We start from the raw sequence: 27892 nt of genomic DNA, 5'->3' as shown, positions 1-27892 counted from the left end.
CTGGTTCTGATGGGAAGATGTGAGAGCATCAGTTTGTTGGGGAGCGTCGTCTGTGAGCAACATGAGTCATTGCTTCATGGGTCGGAGGTGATACTGCTGTGCCTTTGTTACAACATGACGGAGAAGAAGGCTGGCTGACTTTTGTGGCCATCAGAGCCAATTCTAAGTTTGAAGCTTTCGGAAAGCTCAAGTTCTGTGTTTTGACACCGTCCATCCCACATCTGGGAAAAGATAGCGCGACTCATTTGTGGTGGGTACGGGAAACGTTGTGACTCAAATCTGACGCTCTTTTTTTCTAATTTCTGGAGAAAGATAAATCATCTTGAAATGGTTGCTCCTTTTAGAATGGTGACATCATGGAGATAGCGTAGTGAGTAACAAAAATACCTTGAATTAACTTTTTTTCCCAAGGTTTCAATTCATGACAGACAGCTAGAATAATGTGAATTTTGTGACTGGCATTTTGTCTTAATAAACTAAAAATTAATGTTTTTAATGAAGATAAGTATCAGATAAAAATCATAATATAAGCTATTTTAAAAGGTTAATATATTTGATTTAAAACAGTCATCAAATGCTCGCTTAAATGTATTATTATTATTATTATTATCATTATTATTATAGATTGTGACGTAAAGTTAAACACACGAAGCTCGCATTTTACCCGAGTTGGGAATCACCTACAGTACCACAAATAAAAACCTCTGGTGGCCATTTCCTCGGAGCTCGGAGGCGGAAGCGTGAAAATAGTGCCAGCAGCCTCGGCGCGGATCGATCATGTTGCTGAGTCGTAACACTCCCCGCGGACTCACTCCTCAGCTGCCAGCCAATCAGGGCGCGCAAAGGAATTCGGCTCGTGCGCCATTTTGCCGCGTCCAGAGTCATCCGGCAAGATGGTCTCCCTGCTTTGTCTGCACTGACCGGAGTTATCCCTCTATTCTGGCCTGAAATAGCCCAACTCAAGCCACCCACCACTCTGAATCATTGACAGTTCAACAAAAGCAAACCCTACATTTGTGAGTCACAAGATGACGCCTGTGATAATCAGGTAGGAACTCTGTTTATCCCGTTTGTTTAGGTTCGCCCCGCCGTTGATGCTTGCTGCTATGTAGCGGTTAGCTGCTGCTGGTAGCTGCGCAGCCGGCAACGTCCAACTACGTTCGTGCGCAGGCTTTAACTTTCATGTTCGCCACAGAAATGACACGTCCGACCATCGCACAAGCCAGTGCAGGACTGACGTCCTTCAGGCAGCGAGTCTCTGCAATGCATGTACATGAACCTGCTGGCTGTGAGATGCTAGGTTGGCGCCAGGTGAGAAAGGCACTGGAGGCCTGAACTGCTCGTGAATTATACAGGGCACGGTTCGGTTCTGCAGCACCGACACCAGCACCTGCGGGTCACTGGACATGTCGGTGTTTGTCCTGTGTCATAGCGCAGGATCCAGCCGCAGACGGCGGCCCCAACGCTGGCATCCCTGGTCATAACAAAGTGAAGCGCCGGTGAAATCACGGGGAGACAGAGGTGATGATGCAGAGGCGCCGGTAATGCACAGCCATGCGTCGGTTATTTTCCCTGTGTGTCGCGGGGCCTGCCGGAGACGGGCGATCTCTCTGTTCAGCCCAGATATGTTGCCACACTGAGCACCGCGTCATGACGCAGACCGGAAAAATAAACGTTGATGTCTTGCTTCGGAGATGCACATGAGCCGAAGAAGCTCTGCTAAATGAGTGGCGCTGCTCGGTTTTATTAATATTATGTAACGCATATTTAATTCGTTTATTTGATGTCGTTCTCTCTCATACGCGGTATGTAGAACGATAATGTCATTGTTATGAATTGGAATTCCACTCAGGGCGATACCACAGATGGTATCATGACTTTATTGACAGCAAACGCTGCATGTTTTTCACCTTCATTGATTGTTTAAAACTGACTCTTGCTCTCGTCAATGTTGTCGACTTATGTGGAAGCTCCGAACAACAACACCTTGTAGAACTTCATATGGAGTGAACTGCAGTTTCATTGTAAGAAAACATGGGACTTCTGAACTCTGTTATAGTGTAATTACCAGCAGTTCACTGTCATAACTAATGTGTTATCGAACTGAACACCTCTAGCTGCTGTTGAATTACCCCCAAATATTTGTTTGAATTGCCACAATAACAATCACCGTACAGATGAAAGTAGTTTGCTTCAGTCCAAAGAAATTCTAAAATTCCAAATTACATTTGCATTTCTGCTCCTTTTTGCTGTTTATGATATATGTTGTTTAATATTTATGAAACCATACATTAATATTTCTCTTCATTTTAATTTTGTCATGGCTGTCAAACATGTGTTCCATTTGCAGAGCTGAGTTTCCTTCCAGTGAAGATCTGATCAAAAGCAGAAAAGCAGACTGAAGCCAAAAGGCAAAGATAAAATCTTAGTGGGGGAAAACACAGTTTGCAACCTGTCGTCCAAGTCATCCGACTAGACTGAATTGAATCAAAAGAAAGTTTCAAGGAAATAGAGGTCATTTTAAACTGAATTTCATATCATTTAGTCTACGATAAGTTGCTAACTAAAGGGGTAAATTAGTCAGCTAAAATAAATTTAACTTTATCACATAGGAGACACAGACTGTAAATTATTAAATTACTGTAATGCCAATATTTTTTTCTGTGTTGCTGACACCTTAAAAAACATTACCCTAGAGTTCATACATTTCAACCTCTTCCTGTAGGTAAGGTTTATCCAGACTGCTGTGTATCAAACTTCGACCAAATGGCAAACGCTGAGGAGGTAAGAACAAGAAGCACTTACATCTTCACAATTCTCAGTCTTTCTTTCATTTGTTTGAAAAACTGTTCTGTCCACATTGTTTTCCTTCAGCCTTGTAGCTCGACCGACAGGATGAAGCCCTCCTCATCTCAACAAAAGAGGTCAGCAGTTACACTCTCTTTATTTATATATATATATATATATATATATATATATATATATGAAACTTATTTGTTGTTTGTTGTTGCCCATCCAATCAGCATTTAATTGTTGATGTTCTCTTCAGTCTATTCCTGATAAATGATCTTTTGAATGAAGTCGTTTGTTGCATTCTAATATCAGACTTGGTGTGTTTCAGGAAGCTCACATCTACAGCCAAGCCCTCTGGCCATAATGATAGCTCTGCCGAAAGTGAGAATGACGGCGCCACCTCCGACAGCAATACCGGCAGTGTATCCAAAAGTATAACCATATATTTTATATATATATATATATATATATATATATATATATATATATATATATATACATTTTTATTCACCAGCGACTTAAGTGAAGATCCATGTAAATCAAATTGCTCTCCGCCCTAAGGTACGTTGGTGATGAGACCATCTGGGAAAGAAAATAAAGGGGCCATGAAGCTCAGAGTGGATTTCAAGTCCAAACCTACAGGTGATTTGGTTTTCTCTGATGTACTTGCACGACTACTGAAAGCTCTGTTTCTCTTTATCACCGAAATATTAAACACCTTTCACCTTCCAGCCAATAAAAATGTTCACATTGTGCTCCCATGGACATTGGTCACGAATCTGGCCAACATCAAACTTGATGTTAAAGACTTTGTTAAATGCTGACACGAGTCATGAAATCAACTTGGCGTGTGTGGAAGTTTTCTGTTCATTTCATGATTTTTTTTTTTTTCAAACCAACCATGTGCAGTATGAATCTCAAGAATAAGATGATTTACAGAAGTTGGCACCCATTATAATGAAACTTAAAAGTGAATATCGTGTGGTAAAAGATCATATTTTAATGTCCATGTCTGTAGATGACAGCATGCAGAAAAAGGTAACTTGCACAGCCTGTGGAAAACAAGTGAATCAGTTTCGCCGGAGCTCTGTGCACCAGCATCCAGTTCTCAAAGTCCTCATCTGTAAGGTATAATTGTCTCTGCTGCTCTGACATTTTTAAAAAATGTTCCAGCTATGTTCCACTGTGTTAAATGATATGTTTGTGCACACTTTTCTGCCCTTTTTACAGTCGTGCTACGAGTATTACACGAGTGACGACATCAGTCGGGACTCTGATGGGATGGATGAGCAGTGCAGGTAAGAGGTTTAGAACCCCGGCATACAACAAAAGGCCCTTTGTCATACAGTGCTCAATCCCCTTAATATGGTTGGTTGTTTTATTGCTCTGGAAGGTCTAATAGATGGAATTGTTTTAATCTGAAAATGGGTTTTAAAATGGTTTCAAATAGTTATCTGAATCGATTTTCCTCTGCATGACCTGGTATTGATTCAGAAAGCACCAGATTCAGTTATGTAAGTGAAATGTTATTATTTTATACAAAATGTTATAAGTGACTGAAATATGCCTATCCAAAGTGTAAACAAGTTCAATCGATAACCAGCTCTAGTGAAGATGTTTCATGTTCATGTACCGTAAAGTTTGAACTGCAAGACACTACTTTTTTCTTGTGGTCTAAACCCAGTGGCTTATATAGTTACGTGCTAATATATGGATTAAACAGACTGACATTGACAGACTAAAGGGCGTCATGCTGCCACAATATTGAGCCTCGTCACGTCAAGCCAATGAAATCACAGGTGTTTTATTTACCTTAAGGCGCTGTTTTCAGCCACCAGAGCCGATTGCCTGGGGGACAGGAGACGAGAAGCAGCAGCCAAGACCAGCTGTGGTGTCGTAACGTCAGACACATGGGCGAAAACAGCGCATTTTGAGCGCTTTCATGTAAATAAAAGATGTGGGGAGTTCATGATTCAAGTTTAGAACATTGACAAGTTTGTCTCATGAGTCAGTCTCGATGCCGGAGCGTGTTTTCAAAACTAGTTTAGAAGTGATCCTTGTGCATTTTTAAGATGGGCACGCTGAAATCACCGTTCTACAGTGTAAACGGCATCACTGCGCCCGTGGCTTAACAATTTTTTTTTTCTCCATGCATTAAGTTGGTGCGACTTATATTCCTGTGCACTCCATTCTCCAGAATGTACAGTTTTCTTATGTCACCATAAAAATGTCCTCTTTTATAACTTGTCCTTTCTGGGGTTTTCTTCTCTAGGTGGTGTGCTGAAGGTGGCAATCTCATCTGCTGTGACTACTGCAGTAACGCTTTCTGCAAAAAGTGCATCCTTCGTAACCTCGGTCGAAAGGAGCTGTCAGCCATAACAGATGAAGGCTCCAAGTGGAACTGCTATGTCTGCCAAGCAGAGCCTCTTCAGGATCTGGTCTCCAAGTGTCACTCTATTATTGAAAAACATGTCAGCGAGAAGCTGAAACAGAAAAAAACACATAAACAGGACGACAGCGAAAGGAGCACATTGAAGAGCAAAGCCGTTAAAGAACATAAAGCAGTTGTGAATGGTAAGGAACACGCGGAAGGCTCAGGGACCATGACTTTTTCTTACAAAAATCTTCAGGTGCCAAAAGAGACGTTGAAGAAGGCAAAAAAGCTCATTGAAACTACAACTGGACTGAATCACACTTTCATCCAATTTATACAGCAGGCCAGTGTGAAAGAGGAAGATAAGTCTGTCAGGTATCGACATTTAAAAGCCTTCAAGGCTGTTCTTGCTGATTTGAAAAAGGCACACAGTGCCTTGGAAGAAGCTCTGGAGCCTGAATTCAAGCAAATTGAGTTACAGAATGGTGATGGGGCTCAGCATGCGTCGAGAAAAAACACAATCAATGTGGCTGCTCTACGTATAGACCACACAAATAGGGTTGATGAGGAAGACTCAGCGGAAGAGTCGGACAACCATCAAATGGACTCTGAGGTGCCAGAGGAGGGTGGACCCGCTGGGTATTTTAAGAAGTCAGCTGAGAAGCCTCCTGAAAATCAGATTCCCGAGAAACTGCCTGCTCAAAAAGATCAGCCCTCGGATGAGGACGTGGCGTCGGAAGAAATGCCATTTGTTGAGCCTGAAGATTCAGAAGAGCAAATGCTTGAGGAACCAGGAAAAGCTGGATTTGAAGTACTTGAAGAGGCAGAACTTGAGGAGCCTAGCATGGAAAACAATCTGAAGGCAAATACACCACAAATGAAAAGCATCCAAACTGAAAACTCTGAAAAGACAGTTGCATCAAAAACTGAAAATTCTGAAGAGATGCTTTCATCCGGTGAGCTGGATCAGGACATCATGTCTGTCTCTCCATCTGTTCCTGAAGAACTTTTCCAAATGGTGGAGAGTCTTGCGGAATCCACCATGCTTTCCAAAAATAACAGTTCAGACCCAAGTGATGGCACAAAGGCAAATGAAAAGGATCATGGTCGCCCTCAACCAAAGGTAAAGAACTTAATTGTCAAGTTGACTCCTGTTCCTGTTGTAACGACACGTGAATCCACGTCATTGAAGTCTAAGAGGAAGGGACAAGATGCCGAACAGCTTAAAAAACCCAAAGAAGATGCTAATGAAGATGTGACGGACAGCCCGCAGCGTAGCACCCGGCCCGGGAGAGTGAAGACGACACCCCTGAGGAAGCAAGTTGGCAGCAACGAGGACTCGTCTGATTCTGAATCGGAGGGTGTGTCATCCAAACGTTCAAAGGCCATCAAGAAGAAGGTGGACAGAAAAGGCAAGGAAGACTCATCCGAGTCAGATGATGAGCCTAAGACAAGGTCGTCAAGCAAATCCAAGCACTCTGTTGGAAAGACACGGAGCAAGGGGAAGGAGGACACGACTGAATCGGAGAAAGAAGAGTCAGCAGAACCGACCAAATCGTCCAAGCGCAGCAACACGAAGGAAGAGAGTAACATTACAGGCCATTTATCTGAATTAGAAGGAAGTGACAGGGCAAAGGACAATCTCTCTGAAAAGTCCTGCAGCGTCAAACAGGAGAATGAGGAGCTTTCACTGGATTCTAATCTCAAACGTGAAGAAGACTCTGATTCAGACGAAATCCCAAACATTTTACTTGAAAAGGCGGCTGAATGCAACGACTCAGACGACGAACAAGAGAGTTCAAGTGCCAAAAAGACTTCCTTTAAATCGAATGGCAAATCCTCGGACAAGGTTTCAAAGCGTAAAAGGAATTCTGACAGTTCAGATTCAGATCTTCAGAAGAGCAAAAAGTTGTCCAAGAAAAAGGTGGACAAGGAGTCCGACTCCTCTGACGAGGAGAAAAGCGCCAAGGGTAAAGCAATAAGGAAGTCCAGCCGAGCAAAGAAGCAAGGAATGGATGAGGAGAGAGATTCCCCAGAGAAAAAGCCAGGAGATCGCAGAAGGTCGTACGAAAGGAAGCACAAAAGTAAGAAGCTCAAGGCAGTTTCCAAGTTGGAGTCTTCCTCCAGTAATGATGGTGAGGATGACGATGAGCAGCAAGCGGAGGATGATTCAGGAGAAGACAGCGATCAACAAAAGATCAAACCCATCACTGAGTCTAATGTGGTTGTTAGTGAAGGAACTTTCCGTCAGTCTTCAGGTAATTGTCTTAACTAGGATGTCGTCTGTATTCTGAACTATTCAACAGCTGAACTTTTATTTATTTTTTTAATAGGCGAAGAGATGTCTGGTAAAGAGGACGGACCACAACCTTTTGAAGATGACGACGATGATCCGGAAAATAGGTGTGTTCAAAATATACTTGAAAGCGATACAGCAGTGACTTTTGGATAAGAAACCAACTACGGTTAAATATTAAATTGCCTGCTCTTGGTGCAAAAAAGGCTAAGCTAATTCAGTTTCTGCCTAGTTTATATGAATAGACAAGCTAACATCCTAAACAGGATGTACTGCTGTTTCTTCTGTGGGTTGTGACGGGTGCTTGTTTCTTCTTTCTTAACAAGGATTGCAAAGAAGATGCTTCTCGCCCAGATCAAGTCTAACTTATCCTCTGGAGCAGAGAGCTCCTCAGACAACGAGGAGGAAGAGGAGGAGGAAGAGGAGGATGAAGATAAGTCTACCAAGAAGGTCAAAAAAGAAGGCCGTAAAAGGGATGACACAAATGATGAAGAAGGTTGCACAACTTGATCACATGATGTTGTCATTTGTAACGCATCCCTCTGACCGTTTTCATTTCCCTCGTGACAAAGATTCCACAGAGTCCGAGGGTTCGCTTGTTGAAACAAAGAAAGCGAAGAAACACAAGTTGCTACGACATAAGCTGTCCTTAAGCGAAGGGGAATCTGGAGACGAGAACTCTGCTAAGAAGAAAAAAAACAAAGCAGCTAAGAAGAAGGCAGACAGAAGGAGGGGTTTGTAAAAGCAGCTTTCGTTTCGTTTAGTTTTTGGGCGAAGACTGATAAAAGGCATCTGCTGTATTTCACAGTGGGAAGTGACGACTCGGAAGACTCTGACTTCAAGAAGTCGGCCTCAAATGACAATACTGAGTTAAGCGAGGAACTGTCTGATTCAGAAAACGATGAGAAGCGCAGAAAGACAAGGTGAATTAAGTACTGAAATAACAAGTGGCTGAAGGTTATGGGTGGTTGATTTAAATGGTGCTTCTCTCCCTGGTTCTACAGGTCATCGAAGAAGGAGGATGAGGAGAAGCAGCGGAGTTATAAGCAGAAAAAGAAGCGACGCAGAATTAAAGTTCAGGACTCCTCATCCAGTGATGAAAAGGTGCGTACAGTCTAATGGTCAAGCCTTTTTATTTAAATTTAAACTGATCAAAGGTGTTGCTTTAACAGCGAAGGTGTCATGTGATTGTTCAATTTTGCAGAGTGGTGGGGAAGACGATGATCCAGACGGAGAGGGGCGCAAAAATCGCAAGAAGATTCGCAAAATTTTGAAGGATGACAAGTTGAGAACAGAGACGAGAGATGCCCTAAAGGAAGAGGAGGAGAGGAGGAAACGCATCGCAGAGCGAGAAGAACTGAGGAAGAAGCTCAGAGAGGTACATACTTGATTGTCCTTGGTTGTTGTGTTGCTCATTCTTAAAAAGGTTGCCTGTCCTGCCAGGCTATGCATATGTTTCATAGCTTTCCTCACTGTATCCAATAATTATACACGTTTCCTGTTATTTCTCAGACAATTGTTGTCGATGAGGCCTCTCAGGTTACTTGTCCCATCACAACCAAATTGGTGCTTGATGAAGATGAAGAAACCAAGGAGCCAATCGTTCAGGTTCACAGGAACCTTGTTACGAAGCTAAAACCTCACCAGGTCGACGGTAAGATTCGCTTCTCAAAACTTTTCTTGTTTTGTCTTTTGCTTAACCCTCCTGTAATGTCTGCTTCATGATGTAGGTGTGCAGTTCATGTGGGACTGCTGCTGCGAGTCTGTGAAAAAGATTGAGAAGTCTGCTGGCTCTGGTTGCATCCTTGCCCACTGCATGGGTCTGGGCAAAACACTGCAGGTGAGTAGGACCTGAATGTTGTTGGTTGGTCAGGTGTTTAGTGGTATCCTCTCAGTTAGGTCTTCCTTTTGAGTTTGTCTACATCGAGTTCTGAATATCCAGTATGGACTCTACAGCTGCTGTCAGACTCTTAACTTGAATTTCGTATTTTGAATGACAGTTCTTATTTTGTCCGGTAGGTGGTGACATTCCTTCACACTTTGCTGCTTTGCGAGAAGCTGAACTTCACGACCGCTCTGGTGGTTTGTCCCTTGAACACGGTTCTGAACTGGCTCAATGAGTTCGAGAAGTGGCAGCACGGAATGAAAGATGAGGAGAGTTTGGAGGTATTTAGCAATTTTCTTTACTATTTGTTTCAATTTTATGGCCATGTGACACCCCTTTTGTTTTGGACATTAAGTAATCTTGGATCTGTTTAAAAGGTGATCGAGCTGGCCACAGTAAAAAGGCCTCAGGAAAGAGCCTTTGCCCTCCAACAGTGGCACGAGTCAGGGGGTGTTATGATCATAGGCTATGAAATGTACCGAAATCTGACGCAAGGAAGAAACACCAAAAGCAAGAAACTGAAAGAGGCATTTCAAAAGACACTTGTTGATCCAGGTACTTGCCCTAATACTGTCATATATGGAGTTCAGATGTGGCTTCTTCAATGCATGTTGTACTAAGAGGAAGTTAGTGATATTTTCAATCAATGACAACGTTTTTTTGTTTTGTTTCATCCTTAGGCCCAGACTTAGTGATCTGCGACGAAGGTCACATTCTCAAGAACGAGGCGTCTGCTGTTTCAAAGGCCATGAACTCCATCCGAACCAGAAGACGGGTTGTCCTGACTGGCACTCCACTTCAAAACAACCTCATTGAGTGTAAGTGGTATAGAACCAACATCCTCATTGTTCTTTCCAAGATGATTCACAACAGTCTGGGTACTTTCTGTCGCACGCCAGACCACTGCATGGTGAACTTCATCAAGGAGAACCTGCTCGGGTCGGTGAAGGAGTTTAGGAATCGTTTCATTAACCCTATCCAGAACGGTCAGTGTGCTGACTCCACACCGCAGGATGTGCGCGTCATGAAGAAGAGAGCTCACATCCTGTATGAGATGTTGGCTGGATGTGTTCAGGTAACCGACTTGAAAAGGAACATTGTCCACCTAAGACTTGTCCATGTGGGAAGTCAGTTCTCCATTACATTGCTCATCAATTAGCAGTTAATAAATAAAATATGAGACAGCATGATACATGCTGTTTGCCTCACATCAAGAAGGTCACATGGGACATCACTTGAGTAATCCTGGGTCCTTTCTGTGAGGAGTTGGTGTGTTCTCCACATGCCTCCAGCATGGCAGTAATCAAATAGGTTTTTTTTCTCTGGTTATCCTTTTGCACTTCCCTCTTTTCCTCTTCTTGATGGTCTTGGCATCTCCTCTTTGTTCCTGGCACCCTGCTCTATTCCCTGTCACATTGGCCAAGTTTTTATTTTGACTGGGGCACGCCGGACTTGCTTGAGTCAACTCCTGTAGCTATTTATGCCTGTTAAGCATGTTGATGTCTGCATTTAGGGGCTATGTTAGAGTTAAATCTGTTTTTTTTAATGAATTTCTCCACAGAGAAAAGACTACACTGCGCTGACCAAGTTCCTGCCGCCAAAACATGAGTATGTGCTGTCGGTCAGAGTCACTCCAATCCAGTGCAAACTCTACCGATACTACATGGAGCACTTTACTGGTATGTAAATCCATCATCACTTCATTGATACGGCAGAACGGTGTGATCTTTTCAGCAAAACCACTCAGTCTGACACTCAATCACTGTTTATATTGGCCATTACAGATGCACATGAAATAAGTTTGTCGGACATATATCATGATGATTTTCAGGTTGACAGGCTGGCTCTGGGATGCCCTCAGAAACACTGTGTTCCCTCTCATCTGTCATTTACTGATTTTCCAAGTCCAGGACTTCGTAACTAGCTTTTTCTTTTAGCGGACTTAACTCTCTGAAAGCAGTGGAAGACCAGTGTGTGCGCTTGCTCGTGTTACAGTGTGTACTAGAGTGGCAGCTGGCAGAGAGCCTCAGGCAGAGCTTAAGCCCAGTTTCCCACGTCTCCCTAATGAAGAGCTCTGGGAGAGAGGGAGCGCAGAAGTGGGGGCAGAAAGTTGGGGTTGAAGGAAAAAAAGAAATTTACATTTGAGCCAAGGGTGGCAAATGTTTTACACCTTAGTGGCGCTGGAGAGCTCATATCCGAGCAGATATGCCTTTGGAAGGGAACGTCCCTCGCGCTCATTAGACTTTGCCTCTAGAGATTGGTGAGGGGCACATTGTTTTGAGGTCGCAGTCTTGGTGTACATCTTTTGGGGTCAGTGCAGCAAGAACAATGCCAGTGGCTCCGAAACAACTTGTCACTTGATTGATGATTGAACAAATCCGGCTTGTGTAACTCTGAGTTGAGCTCAAACCAAACAAATTTTACAAACTTGTTTAAGGGCCAAGGTGTTTACAGCTTTTCCACAGGTGGGCATTAAAGTTTGGGATGAAAGGAAATGGCTGTGTCATGCCTTTTATAGCCACAAATGGGGTTTACATTTGTGATAGATTTGTATCTAAACAGATGAAAACCAGACCTCTGGCCTTACGGGAAAAGCACACATTCATCTTCCTCTTTACACTCTTCATCTCATGTGCAGGTGTTGGGAATGCGATGGAGGGGGGGCGTGGCCGAGCAGGAACCAAACTCTTTCAAGATTTCCAGATGCTCAGCAGAATCTGGACGCATCCCTGGTGCCTTCAGCTGGACTATATCAGTAAAGAAAACAGGGTGAGACAAAATACATCACCGTTAGGGTCAGTGATATCACAACACAGTCAAGTCATGTGTCACTGCCTCTCTCTGCTAGGGATTCTTCGATGAAGACAGCATGGAGGAGTTCATTGCGTCTGAAACTGACGAGTCCTCCATGAGTTTGAGTTCTGACGAGGAGAAGAAAAAGAAGTAAAAAAAAACCCAAATGAATAAAGGATTTCAATGATTCACTCCCATTTAAACTCTATCTAACCTGCCTCTGGGTATATGCTTCTCAGGAAAAAGAAAGGGGGCAAGGGGAAAAAGAAGGGGACCGAAGACTCAGATAGTGATGATGTGGAGGTGATCAAGGAGTGGAACAGCAGCTCCCGTGGCAGGAATGGAGAGGGCAGGACCCGGCCTGATCCAGTGGAGGAGCGTAAGTGTCGCTGCTGTAGTTTAGAGGGTGATTTATACTGGCTACATCCACTGGCATGGTGGATGGACAACAACTAAAAATGTCTTTGACCGTGTCAAAGTGTTTGTCTTGAATATTTTCACAGACAAATGGGAATCATTCTTTTGCTTGCTTGACAGGTCAGACCTCCAGTTCAAGACCAGGAAGTCCATGTGCTGACTGGCACAAAGATTTTGTTACTGAAGCAGATGCTGAAATCCTGGAACACTCTGGGAAGATGGTTCTGCTCTTTGAGATCCTGCGCATGGCAGAGGAAGTGGATGAAAAAGTGTAAGTGTTTTTTGTGTTTCTTTTCCAGCCATTACTGAATCAGTGAGTCTTAACATCTTTATCTATACCTGGTCCCCAGGTTGGTCTTCAGTCAGTCTCTTATCTCACTGGACTTGATCGAAGACTTTCTGGAGCTGGCCTGCAGAGCTAAAGATGAAGACAAGATCTCTCCTTACAAAGGTGCAGACAAACATTAGTAGCTTGACTATGTCGACACCCTGGGCAGGTCACCAGTCCATCCCGTATTGGTAGACACACACAACCACTGCTCTCTTGAATCTAACAGCAACACATTATCTCCATAGCTATTTGCTAAATGTAAATGTAAATTTCCTGGAGGGAGTCATCCCAAAGGGATCAATAAAGTCTAACTGATGATGATGTCATCATCAGGAAAGTTATGATTGTTTGGGGGAAATGGTTGACATTGCCAACAATGATGAACTGGTCAGATTGAAGTTGCAGGCTCCATACAAAACCACACGAAAGCTGTGGATATCTAAAACAGTCTTCACCCCAGGATAGCGTGGTCACAGAACTCCAGAACGTCATCATAAGATCATCTAAATCTAACCCAGTCATTAGCAAAGCCAATGCAGGAAGCTGAAAATTATGCAGATACTTGAAGTCCGTGTTCAGTTTTAACTTTCAACTTCAGCCAGGAACCATCCACTGTATGTGTTGTCTTTTGTCATTTAGTAATTGGTTGACTTATTCTGATTAAGTCCAGTAGTTGAATGATTTGTGCAACATAAAGGACATTCCTTCAGTTCTTCATTTTATAATTGAGTGCCTTTGCCACAGCGCGGTCTTGGTTGAGGTGATAAATTACAAACTAAATGAAATCACCACATTCTATGCATTTAATGATGCGACAACAGTACTTCAATGAGTCCTTTCACTGCCTGACTTCTCAGGTTTTCCTGTGGATAAAGCATTTCATATATCAAGCAAACCTCTTTATCATTCCTTTAAAATATTTGTAATGACTTGAAAGTCTGCTCTGCATTTAACGGCTGCTTCTAAGAACTGACCAAACTGTTGGTGAGGGAGGAGAAAATAACCTCACATTTTCTTAGGGGAAGTGTTTTCACAAGTACACATGCAAGCTGTGTGCGCGCTGGTGTTCCTTCAAACTCGCACACGTACGCAGCGCCGCTGGTGTAAGGTCGTGTTCCTAATTAAACCTCAGCAGCTGGTTTTACTTTCATTTTGAAAATGATTAGACCTTGACTTTTTATTCTGCAAAAAATGTTTGCTCAAGGGTTTGTAATTTGTAATGAAAAGATCACAGTGCTGTAATTGGAAACATACCGAAATGTTGGTTATGAAGGCTGGTGGGGGGCTGGAGGGGACCATCTTGAAGGTTAAATGCAGCTGGCCTCTAACCAGCACACCCGTCTATCTGCAAATACCTCAGCTAAGTCTTCTTGACAAGAAGTTTAAATGGAATCGCTTTTCTAACAACTTTGTTGTGCCTGCAGGAGAGGGCAAGTGGTACAGGAACATTGACTACTACCGTCTAGATGGGTCAACTAATGCCACCACCAGGAAGAAGTGGGCAGAAGACTTTAATGACACTAGTAACACGAGGTAAAGATGCAATGCCATTTTTGTTCCGCACTTTGTTTTGCACTGCTTAGCAAGAGATGCCTTTGTAATCATAAACTCATGCTTTTCTAAACAGTTTTGCACAATGTTGAAAAAAGACTGGTCCTTTCTTGTAGTTAGTTCACAATATAAAACACTTTCATCTGACCAATACTGTTCTTAAATAATGTCTTCTTCTCCGTCAGGGGCAGGTTGTTCCTCATCTCAACTCGTGCCGGTTCTCTCGGCATCAACCTGGTGGCAGCTAACCGAGTCATTATCTTCGATGCCTCCTGGAACCCCTCATATGATATCCAAAGTATTTTCAGGGTCTATAGATTTGGGCAGATCAGAACCGTCTACGTCTACAGATTTCTGGCACAGGTATATCTTTTAATTGAGCTAGAGGCTGGGAACACCTTGGTGGGGGCTTAATACTGCAGGAAGCCGTTATGACTGACCGACACGTCCTCCTCTCCCCCTCACTGTCTCCTTACAGGGTACCATGGAAGAGAAGATTTATGAGCGGCAGGTTACCAAACAATCGCTGTCATTTCGGGTGGTCGACCAACAGCAGATTGAGCGGCATTTTACCATGAATGAGCTGGCGGAGCTCTACTCCTTTGAGCCGGACCTGCTGGATGACCCCTCAGAGAAGAAGAGCAAGAGAGCCACCCCCATGCTCCCCAAGGTACGAACCTGGATTCCATTTTCGCTAACGCTGGAAAAGACATCTTTTTTTAAGATGTGCAATACTTTTATAAGGACGCATTTACTGACTTCTGTGAAAGGATTCCTGCAGGAAAGGAGTCTGATACCCATTAACTCAGTGAAGGTCTTGTTTACTTTCTGTCAGCAAACATGGTGCTGACTGCTGTCCTAAATGCCAAAGTAGTTTTCGTATTCTTTTTCAAGTTAAGCACACTGATAAATGTTTCATCTCAGTGCCAGCTATGTGTCTGCCAGACATTTCTGGGATCTATCTATTTTCTCCCTCCTTCACAGTGTTGCACTCGCTCCTTCTTTCTTAAGCACAGGTGCTGTGTCACTGTTCGCCCCCCCTCCCCAACGGTTTAATAAGATCTCACAGCCCTTACATGGCCCATCCAATCCTGCACAGCTGCACTGCTTTTGTCTGTTTACTGCTATTTACTAAATAGTCTTCACATTGCAACACTGCATGAGCAAAGCCACTGGCTGTCTATAAACCTGTGCTTTTCCTTGTTCCATCTTTTATGCTGTCCTCTCTTCTGATGTCTTTATTGGTCTGATCACTTCTTGACTAGATGCAAGGTTTACCGAGGTCATGTTGGGTTCCTTTGTTGTTTCCCAAGTTTCCTGCAGACATGTGTAAAAGTAGCGGATTAAAAAAGACTGAACTTGTTGACTTTTGTAAGTGAAACTTGAGTCCTCTGCCTGCACCTTGATTTAAAGGCCGTTTTCCATTTGTGTCGTCTAAAGATCTTTATCCTTATTCCCTTCCTAGTTATTAAAAGATAGGAGCCTTCTGCATGAATCACGTCTCCTTTAGCTTGTATCATTGCTCTCACCTTTCTGTCTGCAGCCAGCAGTTGCCCACTATAGTCACAGAGGAGCACAGTTGGAGGTTGGAAGAGGAAAGATGTGTTCATTGAGCAGCGGCCTGTTAGATGTGAATGATCTTTAATGAGCCCACTGACATTTATGTGACAGTATTAAAGTGGGAGCGGCTGACAAGCTCTTTAAAAGTCGACCTGTTTTGGCCAGTGGGTGAACTGTGATGTGGCAGTAGGACTCTGCAGTATTATGGAAGGAATTTTCTGTCTGGAATGATGTGAAGATGAGTCAGAGACGCTCCATCACTCAGAGCCAGCAATACAGTGCTCCGACCCGGCGTAGGGGTTTTTGTTCCCCTAAACACATTACCCAGCGTCACAGCCGGTCCGATCCATAACACAGTCTTTTGGATTTTTATCTGAAAGAATCTTCATTTGTCTTTGTTTGCAGTATTTCAGCTCATCATGCAAGTCATAGAAAGAAATTACATGAGAGATTCTTTCTGCAAATGCAATGTATATTTGAAGGTATTTGGGTTTTTAATCCTCCCAATACCAAACTGCACTACAGACTTTTTTATAGATGTAACTTTTTTTTCACTGCCATATTTTCCTAAGCCAATTTTCACATATTAAAATTAAAAAATACATTCGTTCATTATTTCAACGCCGTTTTAATAGGAAAAATAAAAGTAAAATTGAACATGAAAAGGAGTGCATGATTATTATTCCCACACTGATATAGATTATTTTTAGGCAAATTAGTTGATATTAAACAAGGTAATTGTATATAATGATTCTAATTCGTCAGTCAAATGTTTACAGCAGGTATTACTTGCCCATTATCTTCAGGCTTGCCTGGGTCAGACAGTATGGAAACCCCAATTCACTTTTTTATACTGAGACATTTCCAAATCCATTTCCTGGCTGGCCATGCCTTGAGGTGAGGAAGGCCATCGTTCTTCTCATATCTTCAGAAAAAGTGTTTGCTCTACTTTGAGTCTTCAGGCTGATGAGTGCGCTCTAGATCAGAGGTTCTTAACCTTTTTTCTCTTGGGGCCCCCCACGGGTGCTTTCAGGAACTGTGTTTACTGTTGGGGGTGGCTTTCTTCATCATTTTTTCTTTTCAAGAACTAGTTGGTAACTATCGCGGATTTGCAGCTGTCAAGTCAATTCAGTGACACACTACTGCCACCATACATGGGTAATGTATTAAAACTGAGTGTCTCGCAGCCTTCACAGCCCAAAGGTGTAAAACAAAAAAACCTTTAGCGGCCCCGGCCCTATGGTTAAGAATCACTGGTTTAGATCTCATTTCATTTATTTCACTGTACTTGTGCTGAAGGTGAGTGTGGGAAGGAAGGTTAACAGAGAGCTTCTCTGAACTACTGACAGAAAGGTAGCTCCATCAGAACCTGGGAAACCTTGCTTCTGAGCTGCCAATGGGGATCAGGACTTTCCAGGCACAGGTTGTCCCCTAGTGTAAGGTGAAACCTTCACCTCCAGTAAAGGCGTCCTTCTGTGCGTGAACTGTTCTCACTTTATCCCCCCATCCACCTCCATACTGTCCCGCCAATCTCCACGGCCATCTGTTATTCCGCGTTCCACTTTGCCGCAGAATGTTCAAAGCAAGTTCAGCCAGTTGTTTTCCTTATACTCCCCTGGCCTCCTTGCCTGATGAAGGGTCATTATTTAAACCTGCTCTTAAAGATGCCCCTCCGCTCTTCACAGAGACTAATTGAAGACAAAGGAGGCCGGTGCACTTCCCCTTAATGACAAAGAAGGCTTGAAACCCAGACATGAGATTTTGACTTCCCACCCACCAACTACGGCACATCCTCAGCCATTTTCTTGCAGAATGGATCGAAACAAATTTAGTTTGACACCATTCATCTGTTTCACTTCGATATCTTCGTTTTCACTTTGATTCTGCATCAATCACCGCTGGTGCGTCTGGCCGCTCGTGGGCGCAGGGTTCTCTGTGCTCCCAGCAGGTGATGGCTGCAGCAGTCATTAGGCCCAGGCAGGTACAGGAGGAGGAGGCAGAATTCAAACAAAGTACAGACAGCAGCAGGCCAAAGTAATAAGCCAGACCATGCTTGTCTCATTAGAGGTCAGGACAGAGTTGCCCCCTAAGAGTTTGCCTTTTTCTTCCCAGTTTCTGACTCCTCTGAGCCTTTATGATGGTAAACACACACACATATCTATCTATCTATCTATCTATCTATCTATCTATCTATCTCTCTCTATATATATATATATATATATATGTCTATATATATATATATATATATACCAGGAACCAGACTGTGAACTTCCAAAAAAGGTGAAACTTACTGACTTAAGCAGATGTTTGAAAGTTTTAAATAAGACTAAATATTGTGTTTTTGGAATGTTGACTGAGACTGATTTTTGACTTTGGTTCTGTATATGAACCTCTCACTAGAATAAATAATTGTTTGCGGTACTCTCAGAACTGGGCAGACTGAAGTTTGAAAGTAATACACTGGACATATACAATTCTGTGCATTTAGGTTGTTGTGACGTGACGACGTGTAATTGCATATCTTTCTAGTCTTTTTCCTGTGGAATGGGGAAGTCTCAGTTTTAATAAACCGTGGTAGAGTTCAGATATGCACTTGCAGAACATTTATACAGACAAAGGTTTTCAGAACTAAACATGGTTGCTGCATGATCAGTATCTTAGCCAGGACTAAAGATCTACCACTGTATGTTTGGCCACTTGCCAGGATCCTCTGTCCACTACTGATATTGTGGATCTGGGACCCGTGTCCCCCTGACCTAGTGAGGTATACCTCTGGTGAAGCTTGACTGAGAATTGTGATCCATACTTCAGTTGCCCAAATGCAAACACACCCATTGATACTGTTTACAAACTCTGGACGGGTCTTTGCACATCACCGGTGGTAAAGGAAACTCAGTCTGTTTGATCATGATGAGTCGACTAAACGTGGACCTGTGCTGTCAGTCCCTTGCTAACACAGTGCAGGCCTGTAACCCAGGATAACAAAGGCTCCGCTCCAAACAGACATGCAACGATCAATTACCCAAAACCAACATCTAACTGCATGCAACATTTAGGAAGATAGATTTTCTTCTGGGACCTCCACATCACCAAGCTGCAGCAGTATGAAGCCTTTTGTAAATGTGCACTCAATAATCCAGGAAACATGATGAACTTCTGAGTTGATCCCTATTTCTTTCTGATGTTTTTACTACTCACATTACAGGGTGGGCGACTGGTTGGTCGGCTGTCAATAACCACATTTTTTTATTGGCAGAATTAGAGCTAAACATTTTAGGAATTATGGGATCAGTATTTTGGTTTTCATCGGTTGGTTTTTGGTGTTTTCTACTTGAACTTATTAACATTGTGTCATGATGATTCAAGCGGAAGGAATCGGTCCTAGCCTCCAAGATATTCATCCATGCTATATGTCTCGTACGGTAGCATATTTGACAATAAAGTTACCTTACCTTACCAAGGCGAGGAGGATGTCTGCACTACTGTCATGTGGATAAGAAGCAGAAATAATGCCTCACTTTAATCCCACTTTTAGGGCTGAGTACCGGCAACAACCCCTTGATGCGATACACATCACAGTACTTGGGTCATAGCACGATAGAAACTACAAAAAAAATCACCCAATATTGAAGGTTCATTTGATTAAAAAGGATTTCACGATTTTGAAATACTAAAAGTCTAAAAACAATGTTGCACACTTACACTTGATTTAAAAATCTGAAGTATGTTAAGTTTGTCAGTTACGTGACGTTAAGCCTAAAGAAATTTTTATTCTTTTTTTCCTTAAACCAGGCACCAAAAGCATCATAGCATGCCATGTGAAAACTAAAGGCTGTTGGTGACCAATTGTACAAAACATGCAGTTTTTTTTCCATTTACCTCAAGAAAGAATTTTGTTTTTACACAACACAAAAATGTATTTACAGATGAAATGTTGATATTATATCAAAGGTCCAAACCATCACAGTATATGTATGGCGCATTGGGGATGTCCCGCTCCGATACCACTTTTTTGCTGACATAGTACTTAGATCTGAGTGCTTCCTGAGTACTGATGTAACGCGTGTAATTAATAATTCCATAATTGACACCATGTTCCATGAACAAACATAACACCAGTGACACAGATATGCCTTTCAAAATTCATCCAGGGGTCTCCTCACAACGCCGAGCTTCAGTCTATGTCGTCCTTTTCGCCCTTTAACTCTAAAATGTGAATAACATCTACATCTACTATAGTGTTTCATTATGAAATATGTCTGAACAATCCTCTCTGCTGCGCGGAGCTCTGGGAAAATCAAACTGTTGCTGATATGAAGTGAAGTGGAGGGAACACTGTTGTCCACTCTATCAGGAATTGTCTGGGCATCTCTAGTTTTTCCCCTCTTCTCTAGTTTCTATGGTGTTTCATGCTTCTACTCTCTATAACACACAATTTAAGACACAGTGTGTACATGGCAATATGTAAATGACATCTGATGAAATAAAGTGTAGACAAATATGAAAAGGTAGGTGCTCACAACCACCTCAGAGGAGATGATCTCACTGTCCCCATAAAAAAATGGAGAGAATAACTCATAACATTTCTCATTATTTGTTGATTCAAAAACTAATTTCCTTTTTTCCTGTCCATCACATTTCCACCATTGTCCACTGTCTGACTCTGTACTCTGCCGCTCATGTTCATCCCTGCTCCGCCCTGAGTCCTACATCGGAATGTGGTGTGTTTATTGCTTTTGTTTAGCCTCCTGCGACGCAAGCTTTTTAATGGTGGGCCAAATAAATCCCAACCAATGTTCTTGGGTCCACGGCATTAAAAGGTAGAAGCCTGGAAGGCAGCCTTGGCCCGCCGACGTTGGGCGCCGTGCCCAATAATCTTCCCAGTGTGTTTCTGCGGTGAGATTGTTTAGAAGCGGCCAGAAGGGCTGTATCATTGATGTGCAGCTGCAAGCAAGAGTTTTGACTGGCTGTGTTTTGGTATTACAAATATCCCAGCTACTCACATTCCTGTTGTCGGGAGCCTGTCCTCGCCTTCCCTGGTTCCCTGATGGTGCCAGGAACAATTCTTGATGCAGTGAATGGATTACATGGGATTAAAGTGTCAGATGGCCCTGAAAAAAGGAATTGTTAAAATTTTGTTTCAGTTTGGAGTCCAATCGTTGCCATGCTAGTTGTTAAGGTTTTCACTTCAGCGGATGGATTTTTTTCTTCTGATTTACGGTCTCAGAGTTACGGGTTAAATGTATTTCTCACGAGCACTTCACCCCGCGACTGTTTGTGCCAAGATCCTGTGAGGTGATCAACTTAGCTGTGCAGGTTTTTAGCAATGACAATGGTGCAGGTCAGGTTACTCGCCCAATCATTACTGCGGACTAGAGTAACACGCACACATGCACACACACTCGCACGGCCGAACAGGAGATGGACCGGACCACCCCTGAGCAATTGCTGCTGGGGATTACTTGGGTATCCCAAGAAGTACTCAGTTCCAGGGGCAGCATCTGTACTGTCATTTGACCTGCAGCTCCGCTGACCCGTTACCTGGTTGACTTACAGGAAGTCCGTCATGCGTTTGGACCTCAAGTTTGAAAAACACGCACAATCTGTGAAACTGGTGTTGAATATCAAAATATATTTGTAACCTGCCAGGCTGTATTCAGACTGCCATTGTAAATATAACCTTAGATGTGACTAGTCCAATACCAGGTGTATCATGGGAACAGTCACACTGGTCATTCAAAAGTTGTTTATTGTCAAGGTGGTTTAAAAGTGTGATGTAGCAATACCGTTTAGTAACTGCCACCACTTTCTCATGAGATTTTGCTGCACTTCATTGTCGTCGCTACAGTTTTGCAAATTATTCTCTGTCTACTTGAGCCTCTATTTACATGTTTGCCTTGACAATTTTGCATTTTCCGCATCTAGGTTTTGTACTATCTGTGCCAACTTGTCACAGCTCATAGAGCAAGAGGGGAGGCATAGCCAGAGGGGAGGGGGAGTAGGGGGGTTCTAAATTGGCTCGCGTGCGTCTTAATGATGCAACTTTTGCATGACGTTGTTTCCAGAGTGCAAAATTCCAGTTTAATGTAAAGCTGAGTCCAGACAAAGAAAAGCAAACCTTGTGCAGTGTGAGTAATTTGAACCATGTTTGTGTGAGCACAGCCTGGCCCCACTCTCCTAATTTTCCCCAGGTATTGTTTGCAATAACAACGTTGTCATGGAAACCAGCCCCCCTTTTCCCCCCCCCCACTTAAAAACCTTCATTTATTTCGTTTAGTTGTGTGTTTTTACATGTCCTCTAATCCCCCGTCAAGGTGTTTCTGAATCTGTCGGTGTCACTGAAGCGTTGAACGGAGAAGTTACATTTCAGCACATGACGAAGACCAGTCAAGTGAGAACTTGAGCTCAAGCACCCTGGTAAAAAAGGGATGCCTTGTTAATACGTGTGTGTCGCTACTGAGAGCGACTCAGGTGAAATGTTGGGAACTCAATGGAGATAGCACTGACTTTCTCAATTCCAAACCCGGATGGACAGGTGAGGGTGGAAGAAGTGTTGGACTTGGGTCCGCCCTTTGTTTTTCTTAGCAGAACACTGGCAGTCATGAGCATGCTGTATGACATACCCAGCATCGACTCGGTCACCTTTGTTGAATGGGTTTTCTTTTTTGTTTTGCTTTTAAAAATTTGATTAGCTTCATATATAATCTTGCTCAGGTCCGTGGCTTCATTCCCTCCATCTCAGTGGTGCTCAGTTATTTGAAATGTATGACGTAAATCCTGTAGAGCACTGAAGAGGCGTTAAAAGAGCAGCACTGACTTATACAGTTGCTGAAAAACATTTTCAGACACTTTTGTTTTGCATTTCAGAGGTGTGGCTGTATTATATGGGCACAAATACAAATGATATTTAATGAGAATGTGTGAAGAACAGAAGAAAAACTAAAAGCAGCACATCATCAAAGTAATGTTTAGTAGTCCTGCCATCTGTACACAGTCAACTAGGGCGGTGTATTGGCATGGATCTTGCCATTGGGATATATTGTGATACTGTAAGATCAGCTGAGCCGTCATTCTAAAGGGGAAAATCAGGTAACGCAGTACAATATTATGTGCATGAAAATGAGTTCATTCATGAAGTATTGCAATATTTGAGCGCACCGATATTTTCGTACCCCCCTACAGTTGGGCTTCCTGTCAAACATTTTTTTTTCTCCTTAAGTTCCTGATTCCAATTGCATTAGAAATGCTCACACCATGTGAGGTTTTTACTTGTTGACCCTGTTGACCTCTCCTGCCATCTTCTCTGTAGGATCCCTTCTTGGCTGAATTGCTCCAGAGCAACAAGGACCAGATAGTGTGTTATCACGAACATGACTCCCTGTTGGACCACAAGGAGGAAGAAGCCCTCAGTGAGGAAGATCGCAAAGCAGCCTGGGCCGAGTACGAGGCAGAGAAAAAGGTAGAGAAAGTGTTTGGGATTTTACCTATAAATGAGTGGGTCATTTGTGTTTGGTTTGGAGACTGTCCCCAGGGCTGCTGGAGTGTGGGTTTTCACTCCTCACTTGTAATCCTAGATTCCAATTTACTCTAATGATTATTTTTACTGCACTCACCACAGCCCTCGCTGAGCAACAAGTGACTTTTTTGGGGTTTTTTTGAGTGCCACATCTCACCATTGGACAGTAGGGCAGTCGCCATTGAGCAAACAACATGCGATGTTCGAGGTTATAACATGTGTGAATGAAAAACGGCGTCATTGCGTCGTACGGTTCAAAGTTACACCATTCTCACGCTCCCCTGACACACACTACTCCTGCCACCAACATCATTTTGGAGTCCCAAGTTTCCGGACAAAGGGAGACAAGAATGTTGCACTCATTCTGTCAACACCTGGCAATAGAGTGCTGTGAAACAGGATGACTCTCTTCCTTGAAATGACAGCAGAAAGACGTGCGGGAAATTAACTGTGATAGATTCTTGTTGACAATGTCAACTATTGGATGCAGCCCAGCGACTTTTGTCTTATGAATGCGCAACTGATGTGTGAGTGGTGCTCGGCTGCCCTCAGAAACCAGATCCCAGCCGAGGGTGGACACGTTCCTGTTGATGTTTAGATGAGAACGCCGCTCATTAGGAGTGTGTTCTCTTCCTTTGTGTGTGGAGTGTTGGGGCTTGCACACCTGTCTCTGACCAAGACCCCCACAGGCCCCCGAGTGCACGCTCACACACACACACCCTTACATACCGGATGGCCAGATTACAGGGCACGGGAAAACCATCTGCAGCAGAGGCTCAATTACACACAGACATCGGCATCCTGCTGGCCTGAACTGGGACAGGACTCACACACACACACTCACACGCGCGCTTAATAAAAGATCATCTTCCCGATAAAGGCTAACAGTTGTTTTGTCAAGTTTCATCACCAACACGACGGAAGAGTGGGACCAGAACCAAACGGTCTGGTGTGTCCCGGGTTGACCTCTCTGCTGGAACTGTGCACCACCAGCCTCTCTCTGAACCTGCTCACACACGTCTCTCACAATCCCCCAGGGTCTTTCTATGAGGACCAACTACCCCACACAGTACGGCGGTATAGACATGGGGAACTCTGGCTACTTCTCCTACAACATGGCAGCTTTGGCCTCCATGACCAACCAGCAGCTGGAGGTAAGTAATGAGCTCCACATGCCCTGCTCCTCCTCCTCTCCCCCCCTCGACATGGCGCACCACATTCCACAGGCCCAACTGCTAATTGCGACAACAGTCAGGCACAGCTCTGCCCCGTCAGTCCGCCCAGTCTGGGACAGCACATGGACTGGCCTCTCAACTGTGGATCCCCATGAGGTGCCCAGTGATGTTCCTGAAGTCTGACCTCCACTCTGCCCTGTAATGCACTGCTGATGCCACCATTATGTATCAGGACCAGCTCACTGCGCCACCTTCCTTTTACCACTGAGGGCTGCAGTCCAGCTGCTGCTCACAAGGCCAGTGACTTCAGATGGTTGTGGCTCAGTGTCACCAACGCAGCTTCCTCCACCTGTATCTCATCTCAGACATGGATGTGTCGTGTTTGTGGCGTAGTTTAAATGTGTGAAGAAGTTGAATCGTGTTCCCAGGAATTGATCAACCAGGGCCGACAGAAGGTGATCGAGGCGACCAACGCGCTGAAGGCTCTGCCTCGGGAGTCTCTGGAGGACATCGTCGGTCGCCTGGTGAGCAGCGCTGTCGCAGCTGGCTGCAGTAGGTGCAGGTCAGTCGGAGATCACATGTGCTGCTGTCTTTTCAGTGGAAGGACAACCCGTCACTCTTGGAGAGCCAGGTCCAGTCCATGGCCCTGGGCAGGCTCACCTCCGTGGAGATGGAGATCAAACGCAGAGAAGCCATTTATAGAGACGTGGTCAACAGGCAGCAGACGGTACGTTCAGTGAAAAACCTAGATGTGCAGTGGCATTGCAGATGGAACAATCGGGTTGTTGACAAGGACGTGCTTGATCCCGTTCACATCGTGAACCTCTGCTGTTTGAAACAAGGAGCTATGAGCTACGATTCTGTGTCATAGCTGCAGCCAATGTGGGTTTTCTACTGCAAACGCCTTGGTTTCTGCCTTTGTTGAAACTGTTGGACGTGGTCTGAGAGTCAGTGGGATGTTGTCTGGTCACCTGCTGTAACTCCAGTCCAGATTAGAAGGTGGGTTATATCACACTTTCCTGGTCCGTGTGGGCTCCCTCCCCTCATCCGGATCAGGATTGTACATCACTTCAGGAGCCACAATTTCATATGCAGTTAAGGATTGACAGGATTCATGTTTGCTGTCTGTGGTTAGTGAACAGAACCAGTGTCCGTCTGGTGACGAATTCTTGACCCATACGTTTCATTTTTCTGTGACGTTGAACAGCACTTACATAGTTGACATCGCTTCCTTGTTGGGTGTCTGGGTGACGTGCTAAATCCACGCTTCAGATTTCCACCTGTCATCAAACACCTGTCCCCATACTTCCATTTGCTTCTGTTGTTTGACATTAGATCAGATCTTCTTCTGGAAACTGTTGATTTTTTTCTTGTTTATGAAACACTGAAATAGACATTTAAGTTCTCTCCCAGACCACGTGTCTTGATGGGCCAGATTCAGCCTGAGAACTACATGGTCCTCAGTGACTAGGTGGATCCTGAATCTAGATCATGTCACAAACTTATCACTGGAGCAGCTGGTCCTGTACCTGTCCTCACCTCTTCACCATGACCTTGTCATTTTCTCCTTCCTGATGAGTGTTTGCTCCCTGCAGCTGATGATGTACGTCCAGAAGCTGATCAACAACAGGAAGGTCCAGGAGCAGCAGCTGGCCATGGCCAACCAGGCCAGCTACCTGAACCAGCTAGCTCTGCAGAACGGCATGCTGGGAGCCGGCGGGCTCAGCCAAATGGACCTGCTGGGTCTGTACCAGCAGCTCCATGGCATGAGCTCCCACCAAGCCATGGGCAAGAATCCCGGGCCCTCCACGGGCCTTTAGGACCAAGAGACACCTGGACTCCAGCTGAGGTTCCCTGCTCTTTCACAGGCCACCTTAGGTCCACTTGGAGCTCAGTGCAAACGCTGAGACTCTGCTGCTGTCCACTGAGGCCACACGTGGTTCTGAACTCGCACTGGGGCCTGGAGAAACCTGTATAAATGCTTGTTTGAAAGGCTTCTACTTGGGAACCTGTCATGGTTTTAAAAAAAAAGAGATGTACATACCGCCTTAAAGTTGCTCACGTTCTGTACGTTCATGTTTTCAAGTATTTAAAGAAAAAGATTTCCCCTGGATGAGCGTTGTTTTGTTGAGATTTTTATACTGTTTTCAACGTCTAAGTGAGCTGAGTGGGACCAGTGTTGTTGCCGGCAAGGCTCCAGGGCCGAGGAGATCCCTCCCTCCCTCCACCATCTGCTCTCTGGTGCTGCTGTGTCGTCACGGAGATGGAAGACCATTGGTTTGTTGACAGAAACAGCCTTATATGACTAGTTTATTCAAATGTGTAAAGAGTTTTCAAGCATTTTTTTTAAAATTCTATTTCACTACTCCATGTTTCTGTTACCCGTTGCTATCGGAATGCTTGTGTCCTTCTCGAACTGCCTGCTGGTTTCTGATTACTTTCTTACTGACATCATCCACGTGGTCACGTGATGTCTAGCATAGCACTGTGTTTTGTCTCTTGTTCATGTCCTACTGCTTTTATTCCCAGTCGGGGTGAAGGACTGACCAAGCACAACCGGTTCGGTCAGCGTTGGCAGGGCCCAACCAGTCTGTCCAAATTGAAAATGTGTGTTCAGGACAGGGTCCGTAGTTAGAAGCACCTGTTGTCGGTCAAGCGTCAGAGGAACTCTTTAGCTGCTTTTAGGTCCTCCAGGTGACGCTAACGTTGACCAGATGAGATTGTCGGCATTTCTCCTGAAAACTTTCGCCAGTCGGCTCCTGTGTTTGCACAAGGTGTGTTTCTTCAATGGTTTCTCGTCTAAGAATGTTGGCAGATAACACCCACATGTTTTATCATGAACCTGATTATCTTGTATTTAATATAACATTTAATAAAGCGACCAAAAGGATCATCCACGGTGGCGTTTTCATTCTGTCGTGGAAGTATATGGCAAGAGATTCTCTGCTGGCCTGGAATCATGAGGCGATCGCTCCTCTGTATGAGCTCAGAACACTTGGTATGACAAGATTTCATCTGCTTCAAGATGAAGTATTGCCGAGGGAAATCTACCCACTGAGCTTATTCCATTTATAACCATATTTCCCAAATTTTAAGATCAATTGTTGACATTTTAATATTTGAATGATCAAATTTAAGTTGAAACATTAGACACAAACAACAAGGAGGGAGTTTTTTTCTTTTTCTTTTAACTTGTCTGTA

At 43.9% G+C, this 27892-nt stretch overlaps 1 protein-coding gene across 3 annotated transcripts; it reads left to right on the top strand.

Moving 5' to 3' along the window:
* Positions 1-864: 864 nt before the first annotated feature.
* On the top strand, positions 865-27577 carry atrx (ATRX chromatin remodeler). Of its 3 annotated transcripts, none has more exons than XM_053878687.1 (35): positions 865-1048; positions 2351-2514; positions 2726-2784; positions 2875-2924; positions 3122-3225; positions 3355-3435; positions 3812-3921; positions 4024-4091; positions 5066-7425; positions 7501-7570; positions 7790-7959; positions 8036-8197; positions 8272-8386; positions 8468-8567; positions 8668-8841; positions 8976-9117; positions 9194-9303; positions 9483-9629; positions 9726-9903; positions 10029-10166; positions 10248-10423; positions 10910-11027; positions 11987-12117; positions 12197-12291; positions 12381-12520; positions 12679-12829; positions 12909-13009; positions 14314-14422; positions 14626-14803; positions 14919-15110; positions 23310-23459; positions 24554-24670; positions 25120-25215; positions 25290-25418; positions 26287-27577. In XM_053878687.1, exons 3-35 carry the CDS (start codon positions 2767-2769, stop codon positions 26509-26511), a joined length of 6405 nt encoding a protein of 2134 aa, XP_053734662.1. In that variant the 5' UTR covers positions 865-1048; positions 2351-2514; positions 2726-2766; the 3' UTR covers positions 26512-27577. The 3 variants fall into 3 exon arrangements, with proteins under 3 accessions (XP_053734662.1, XP_053734663.1, XP_053734661.1); XM_053878688.1 differs by lacking the exon at positions 2351-2514 and adding an exon at positions 1196-1311; XM_053878686.1 differs by lacking the exon at positions 2351-2514.
* Positions 27578-27892: the final 315 nt, after the last annotated feature.

The sequence above is a fragment of the Synchiropus splendidus genome, chromosome 11 (assembly GCF_027744825.2).
Source record: "Synchiropus splendidus isolate RoL2022-P1 chromosome 11, RoL_Sspl_1.0, whole genome shotgun sequence".
Taxonomy (NCBI): domain Eukaryota; kingdom Metazoa; phylum Chordata; class Actinopteri; order Syngnathiformes; family Callionymidae; genus Synchiropus; species Synchiropus splendidus.
The sequence above is the reverse complement of the archived record's forward strand: the minus strand, read 5'-3'. Positions and strand labels throughout refer to the sequence as shown.